This window comes from Plasmodium sp. gorilla clade G2 (assembly GCF_900097015.1).
Source record: "Plasmodium sp. gorilla clade G2 genome assembly, contig: PADLG01_00_30, whole genome shotgun sequence".
Classification (NCBI taxonomy): domain Eukaryota; phylum Apicomplexa; class Aconoidasida; order Haemosporida; family Plasmodiidae; genus Plasmodium; species Plasmodium adleri (nom. inval.).
In genome coordinates this window covers 6552-15647 of record NW_021628879.1, presented here as the reverse complement: position 1 = coordinate 15647, position 9096 = coordinate 6552, and the positions used below count along the sequence as shown (strand labels likewise).

General features: G+C 18.3%; 2 protein-coding genes and 1 pseudogene across 3 annotated transcripts; 1 reads left to right on the top strand and 2 right to left on the bottom strand.

Annotated features, from left to right (window-relative positions):
* Positions 1–2: 2 nt before the first annotated feature.
* Positions 3–3143, top strand: PADL01_0023300 (annotated as a pseudogene). Its single transcript has one exon. A coding segment is annotated over exon 1 (3141 nt).
* A 281-nt stretch (positions 3144–3424) lies between these two features.
* PADL01_0023200 (conserved Plasmodium protein, unknown function) lies at positions 3425–7266 on the bottom strand (the record flags this gene model as incomplete). The annotated part of the gene is made up of 7 exons (XM_028680469.1): positions 3425–5214; positions 5316–6233; positions 6412–6498; positions 6663–6728; positions 6861–6897; positions 7027–7133; positions 7233–7266. The coding sequence occupies 7 exons, from the start codon at positions 7264–7266 to the stop codon at positions 3425–3427; spliced, it is 3039 nt and encodes a 1012-aa protein (XP_028541247.1).
* Positions 7267–8267: 1001 nt separating this feature from the next.
* On the bottom strand, positions 8268–8812 carry PADL01_0023100 (conserved Plasmodium protein, unknown function; the record flags this gene model as incomplete). The annotated part of the gene is made up of 2 exons (XM_028680468.1): positions 8268–8384; positions 8561–8812. The coding sequence occupies 2 exons, from the start codon at positions 8810–8812 to the stop codon at positions 8268–8270; spliced, it is 369 nt and encodes a 122-aa protein (XP_028541246.1).
* Positions 8813–9096: the final 284 nt, after the last annotated feature.

Sequence of the window (9096 nt, the reverse complement as noted above, 5' to 3'; positions counted from 1 at the left end):
AAAATAATAAATATACTTATCAATTTTCCGATATATATATAGATGGTTTTGATCAATTAATAAGTGTATTTAAAAATAAATATTCTGATGTTTTCTTTTCATTAGATTACATGTGTAATAAAATATTAAATTATAATAAATTCGAAGCTTTTGAAGAAACGTACCATTTTATAAATAAACTGTTTCATAATTGTATGGACATTGGCAATTCCGAAATACATATAAACGAAATTATGCACAATGTAATGAACAATGTAATGAACAATGTTTTGTATAAACGATATAAGAAAAAATTGAAAAAGAATAAAAATATGCATAATAGGAAATATAAAAATGTTGTTAAAAATATGAATATGTTTTGGAAGGAATTTAAAAAGGATATAAAATTTTTAAAAAAAAATGGATGTATTGAAAAATTGAACACAACAAAGATGAAAAATAAAAAAAATTATATACAAAATAAAGATATTGATAATATTAGTGTTATAAATGAATATTCAAAAAATATATTATCAATGGATGATAATTCACGTTTTATGTTATCATATTTTATATCCTTTTTAAAAAAGTGGAAATATATGTTATCTATATATTTATCAGAATTAATTGAAACACAATATTTAGAAGATTGTTCTTATACCTTATGTGATGCATTGCATAAATTTGATATTCCTATTGAATTGCCAAAACAGAGATTGAAATATATTGGAGAATATTTAAATTATCATTATAATTTAAATACATTTTCTCCTTCCAAAATTATTAAGGTAAATTCTTCAGTGACATATAATATGTCAAATAATTATATTTTAAAAAAAGTTAGTTTTTTAACAAGCGATGGAAATATTTATTATTATACACAACAACCACGCAATTATGTAAGGAATAAATCTGAGCATAAATTTATGTTATTCCAAGTTTTATTAAATAATATATTCTTTAATTATTCACAAACGAAGAAGAGGGGCTTATCTTTTAAAATAAATTTTAATACACAAATACATCCATCTATTATATTAAAGGAACAACCCAAGGATGATATTACCCTACATCAAATTTATAGTGAATATATTTCTGTTATGAAAAATGAAAAATATTCTATGGATAATATAATGTTGCATCATCGAAATATGGTTCAAAGTTCTCTTCACAAGTTATTATTAAAAGAAATAGAAAATAAATTAAAATGTGAAGAAAAGAATATGCATATGTCTATTAATGATGGTATGCAACTCAAAAATGATATTACATGTTTTACAAGAAGGGAAGATCAAGACATACATACACACAACAACAACAATATCAATAATAATGACAATAATAATGACAATAATAATGACAATAATAATGACAATAATAATGACAATAATAATAATAATAGTAAGGGCGAATATAATACGTTGTTGAAAATGCTCCCGTGTCAAAACGATTTAGTAGGTGAGACAAAAACCTCCAACAGAGAAAATCTTAATATGAATGTTAATAGTCCATCAAATAATAAAATACATATATCAAATTTTGAATATTATTGTTCTTTAACATATGAAGAATTAATAAAATATTTTTGCAATGAAGAATGGTTTTATAAAATTTTGAGAAAATGTGAAAAAAAAAGCTTAAGAAAAAGTTTTAACACAATATGCAAAATGATACCAAATGATATTTTGAAAAATTACTTTTTTTCTATACATAATAATATAGAAAATTATAGCATTTTCCATGATCAATTTGTGAAAAATTATTCTATATTGTGCATGTTGAATTATGTATTTTTTCAACTTAATACTAATTTAGAGAATATAGTTATATCCAAATGTTCAGGCAGATCAGCGTATTTTGAAGGAAGAGCATTATATAAAGATTTTAGCATGAAAAAAGATATAAATAGAAAAAAATTAGCATTCAGATTAACAAGAAATATAAAAGAATTTATTGGATATCAAGGATTACATGGAAGTTTTCCTTTATGTTTTTATTCATCCATTATGGCTATTAAAAAGAAAAAAATGGAAATAAAAAACTTTCTGAATCTAGCTATTTCGGATGATTTTTTTGCCTTACATGTTCAGAAAAAAAATAGAAATTTCATGGAAAAAAATAAAGGTAGAATTAAATATAAATATATACACCAAAATAGAGATAAAAAAGAAAATGATAATGAAATGAATAAAGAAATATTAATAAATGAATATATAAAGTGTTTACATATTGATGATATAGAAAAACGAAATATATTAAAAAATGCTGAAAATTATGTTAGTACAATATTTGGTCGTGTGCAATTTTTATATAAAAATAAATTAGAAAAAAGGAAAGCTGATAATAGATTAAAATCAAATGAAAAGTCCAACATAAATGTGTACGAATATTTTTCGGATTTACAAGACATTACGTCTTTATCAGAAATGTCATCTGACAATAATAATGAATATTTAAATTATGATGAAGTTGATAAGAAGAGGGTTCAAAACGGTGGAACACGTGAATATAAAAGGAAGAAAAAAGATAATATTGTGCAACAACAAACAGTAAAAGAGGAAAAAGAAGTAAATGAAAATATGGACAATTTGCAAGATATACATATAAGAGATATGAATGAAGAAAATAATAAAATAAAAGAATGTACCAATAATATTACCAATGAGGTTGTAGTAATTAATTCGCTTAATAATAATAATAATAATGATAGAATTAACCAAATGATTGATATTCCAAAAAATATAGAAGGAATAAAAGAAATAAAGCATGGAGAAAATAATTCTTGTAATAATAAAGGAAAAAGGAAGTATAAGAAAAATATAACTATTGCATATAATGATGTGGAACTTAAGAATGTTCATCAGTTATTAGAACAGAAGGCATTAGAAAATATAAGAAATCAAAAAAAGAATGGAAAATACACTATTGAACATGCAAAAAATGAAGAAGCAATAGAAAATGACGAAAACAGTTATAATAAATATAAGTATGTAAAAAATTATGAAAATAATAAATATAACGATGAAGAAAAAAATATGAAATATAAGAAGATAACAAATATATCTGTAGATGATATAAATAAATCTGTAGTTGATCTTATGGAAATGTCTATGAATAAAAAGAATTTAAAAAATGCAAAAAGAACATGGTTTCCATGGTTTTAATTATAAATATATATATATTATTTATGAATTGTAAATATATATCTGAAATTTTTAATTTTTTTTTTTTTTTTGAATTTACCCTTAAAACGTCATAAATAATAAATATATATATATATTGTTACATATAGAGAACTTTAAAAAAAAAAAAAAAAAAAAAAAAAAACTCTAAAATAATATAAAATAATATAAAAAAATAAGTAACAAAAAATATATATTCATCAATGTAATTTAAATATAACCTTTGATATATATATATATATATATGTCTTTTCCTTTATGTATTATATTTTTTTGTTATCATACATAGCATAAAATAGAGAATTAAAATTTGTATCATGTTTTTTTTTTATGAACCTAGCTGAATTATATAATTTTAATAATGTTTCATTGTTTAAACAAAAAGGATTATTTAAATTTTGAATAACTTGTGTATATTTATTTTGAGCTAAATATGACATATTTTTCCAATAAATAGCTTTTACATTTTGTGGGTTAATAATAAAGGCTTTTTCAGCATATATTATACATTCATTGTAATTATTGATTTTATAAAATGTAATAGATAAATTAGTTATTATTTTTTCAATATATGATAGTAGTTGTCTTTGATAATTTAGTTCTTGTGTTTGTTCAGTATGATTATTATTTTGATAATCATTAAGTATATGTTGTAATTTTTTTTTTTCTTCAAATATTAAATTATATATTTTTGAAAATCTACATATATCAAAAGCTTTTTTATATTGAATTGAAGCAGCGTAATATAATTTGGCTTGAGTAAATTTATTGCCCATATCATTATAAATTTTAATATTTTCTATTTGTTCTGATATATTCATATTCCATGGATCTTTTTTTTTACAAATAATTTTAATAACTTTTATTTTTAATATAGTATCTTTGTTATAAAAAAAGCGATCAAAATATACATTTTTTAATTTTTTTTCAAAACTTTTAGTAGAATTATATTTTTTTTTATATTGTTCTTTATAGAGATCATTTGTCTTTTTATGATTTTTATCTTGTTTTTTTTTTTTTTTTTTTTTTTCTTCTTTTTGTTGAGTCATACATATTTGTAATAATTTATTATTGATAATATTTTGTGTGCTTATTGATATATTTTTTCTTTTTCTTTTTATAATTTTTCTATGAAAATTTTTAAATTTAAAATGCATGAACAAGTTATGATAATAGTTTATTTTGTTATGGACATTTAATAATTTTTTAATATTTTTAATATTTTTGATACTTTTCATTTTTTTTTCGTGTTTATTTTTTTCCATATAATGTTGATGCAATTTAAAGAAGTCATTACAAAATTGGTTGACATGATTTTTTTTAAATTTTTTAATAAGATAAAAACCTTTACCTTGATTTCTGTTGGATATAAGTGATTCTATAAAATTGTTTTTATGTTTGTTATTTTGTTTGTATGCATGATTGTTTGTTTTTATATTTTTTTCATGATCCCTATTTAGAGTGTACAAATTTTTTTTTGTGTCTGCCCCTTGTTTCTCTTGTGTATTTATTTGATAATTCGTATTATTATTATTATTATTATTGTTATTATTATTATTATTATTATTATTATTATCCTTTTGATTGTTCTCTAGATTGTTTGTTATTCCTACATTTTCATATATGATATGATAAAGAAATTGGCTTTGTTTAAACATGTTTTTATTTTTTGCAATTGGTATAATAATTTGTTGTCCTTCTTTCAAATTTTGTAGAGAATGAAAAAACCATAGAGGAGATGTAAAACAAGAACCATATGAATAAATAAAATATGCTTTATTTTGTTTTATATTTTTATTATTTTTAGTATAACAAATTGGTAAGTATATATTTTGTTTTCTTGTATTATCTAAATGTGTTAAGGTCATTTTAATTATAAGTTCACATTCATTATCTATAGTTGGAATATTAAACGGTTGATGTGTTTGTATATTCTTATTTATATTATTTATTTTATATATTTTTTTTTCTTCATTTATATATAAAAGTAATTTTTCACTTGTATTTATATTTATAATTGAATTAATGTTAACAATTTTGGATTTTTTATAATCTATTAATTGGATATATAATTCTTTTTTTTTTTTTTTTTTTTGTTTTCAATAATATTGGTATCTAAATTATTTGTATCATTATCTAGACAAGAATTATTACTATTATGATTATGATTCACATGAATATGATTTATTGTTTGATTGTTCTCATCACAATATTGTAGATCATTTATAATTTGATCATGTTCATGTGATGTATTTTTTTTTATATTTATTAATTTATGTTGTGTTTGTATTGTATTATATAAATAATTATTTTCTTCATTTGTTTGATTTGTTTGATTTGTTTGATTTGTTTGATTTATATGATCACATTGATTTCCTTTTAGTATAATTTTAGACATTTCTTTTTTTTTCATATGTTGTAATATTTGAAATAATCCTCTATATTTTAAATTATTTATATCAAGTATGGTGTGTATATATTCTTGTTTATTATTTTCATTTATAAAAAAATCAATGTAATCATTTTTTTTTGGAGTACATATACCCTTACCTTCATTAATAATTTCTTTTATAATGGTTTTATCATCATTTAAAATATCGACTCTTCTAAATTCTTTTAAATATATAACATAGGTACACAATTCGGATTGTTCTAAAAATTTATATTTTAAATTATTTATATCTTCAATATTTAAGAAGAAAGACGTTCCATTTTGACAGCATAATTTATCATTACTACTATTATTATTACAATTATTTGTTTGTGCATTATTATAATCTACTATATTTATATCACAATTATTTTTGAGGTCATTCATATTTTTTATCAAATTCGATTTAATATTTACCTGTTCAATATATTTTTCATTTTTATTTTTGTTTATTTTTTTTTTTTTGATTAACAAATTAATATCATTAGAGTTAATTTTAATTTTTTGGTATTTATTAATTGATGGGTCTCTAGAATATTTGTCTACACATTTTTGTTTATATCTTAAGCCTTTTTTAAATTCTGCTTTAAAATTATGGGTTTTATCGTATTTGTTCTTAATTTCTGAATTTTTAAAAACCTCTAAAATGCAAAAAAAAAAAAAAAAAAAAAAATAAAAAAAAAAATATAATATAATATATGTAATATGTATGTATATATATTTAAACGATGGGCAGCAAAAAAAAAGGAATATATAATAAAATATAAACAAATAAATATATACATATATATGTTAATATTTTATTTATATTTGTTTTACTTGAAAAATCTTTGGGACCTTGTATAATGCACACTTCATTTTCTTTCATACATTTTGCGGCAATTTCGCATATATAAGGTAACTTATCTATATAAAATATAAATAAATAAATAAATAAATAAATATATAAATAAATATATATATATATATATATATATATATATATATATATATATATATATATATGTATATATTATATATTTTTGAATTAATCATATTAAGTATCATTTATTTTATATTTTTGGATTAACCATTTTTTCCTAAGTACACATTTACACTTGTTATGTTGTCTTCACAACCCAACTCATAATATATAACTATGATAAAAAAATAATAAAAATAAAAAATAAAAAAAATAAAAATAAGATGATTATTAAATATAAAAATATATTTTTATGACATTGTATTATTATTTATTTATTTTTATTTTATTTTTTTTTTTTTTGCACTTTTTATTTTATGTCCATTTCCAGGACTATAATATCCCTACAAAAAAAAAAAAAAAAATAAACAGTAAAGAATAAATTAATATACACACATATATATAAATATATATATATTTATTTATTTATATGTCTATATATTTATATTTTTCATTTCATTTGTAATACTTACATTTCCTAACTGTTTAATAATTTTAAAGCAAAAGGTGTCTTCACTTATGGCATATATTTCATTCAAATATTCAGAAGGAGCTTCATCATCACTATCAATATTATAAGCTAATAAAAAATATAACATATATATATATATATATTATATATATATAATATATTTGTGTGTATATTTTTTTATTCTTAATTTTTCAATTCTTTATTTACTTGGAGCTTCAGAATCAGTAATAATTTCTTTCATATTTATGGATTAATATTTTTTTTTTTTTTTTTTTTATTATATATATTTCTCTTACAAAAAATAAGAAAAAAGATATTAAAATAAGAGAAGCATTTTGTTCAGACTGACCAAAAAAAAAAAAAAAAAAAAAAAAAATTGTAAGCATGAAAAAGGTACAGAAAATATAAATAAATAAATCATGCACACATATATATAATATATATATAATATATTATATATATATATTTTATATGTGTACTTGATTATTTTACGTGTGCTCGTATTTTTACTTTTACTATAATTATTTTTGTTTTAATTAAATCTTATATGGCTTAAATGAGTTTTTATAATAAACAGAAAAAAAAATAAATAAATAAAATAAAATAAGTAATAAAACATAGAACTTAAAAAATATATAATATATATATAATATATATTAATATATATATTATAATAAAATAAAAAACATAATTATATATTATGTGCACAAAAAAAAAAAAGAAAATATTTTTGCAGTTCAGCAAAATTTCCTATATAACGATTTTTTTAAATATATATATATATATATATATATATATATGTGTAATATTTTAATTTAATTTATGAAATAGAAATTTTAAAAATATTTATCATAAATATATTATACATATATATATATTATAAAGAAATATTCTAAGACGTATAAGTGGTATTATTTTTCTTATTCTTGATAATTAATTTTCCAAATATTTTTCAGGTGAAAGAAAATATAAGGAATAAGAATATATACATAATAAAAAGAACAAGACATTTTAACGAATTAAAAAAAAAAATATATATATATATATTTGTATATATATATTTGTATATATATTTGTATATATATATTTGTAATATCATATGCTCTTTATGTCAATACTGTTCATATGAAAATATAAATCCATGTTTAATATATTTTGATAATCATAAATAATGATAAGATATATATACGTATTTACATATATCACACATGTTTAGAAAAAATTTCTTTTAATTTTAAAAATTTATTCTTTATCATTTATTTCAATTATTTGAGAAATTAATGGTTTTTTTTGTAAATCTAAATTTTTTCTTTTGGCCTTAACAAATGTTTCCATAAAAGCTCTATTTTGAGCTTCCATCTAAAAATTAAATAAATAAATAAATAAATAAATAAAATGTAAAAAGAAAAAGGATATATATATATATATAAATGATATATATAAATGATATATATATATATATATATATATATATATATATGTGTGTGTCTAATATGACACATATTGTTTATTTTTATTTTTTTTTTTTTTCATACCGGTGATGATGCATCATAATTTTTATTCAACTTTTTATATACTTCATTGTTTAAATAAAAAATATTTCTATCATAAGCTTTATTAGTTATATATAAAAACATCCCACTAAATACTAGGAGTGATAAAGTAATATACTTTGTCTGTTTAGGAGTTCTGTTTTGAAAATATCTATAAACAACTTTCTTTGCATTCTTTTTATTATATATATTAAATTCACTGAAAAAATTATTGCTATGTTTATCACTTGTCATAGTTAATACATATATAAATATGTATATATAAATATATATGTATATATAAATATCTTTATATATATATATAAATTTAATTTAGTAATATATCTTGTTTTAATTCTCTTTCTCCTTTTTATATGAAAATAAAAAATTACGTCAAAAGACATGAAAAATATTTTAAATAAATATATATCACGCACACACGAATATTAAACATATATAAAATAAATAAATATATATATATATATATATATATATTTGTATATATTTATGTTTATATATTTTTATGTACTTTATTCTGA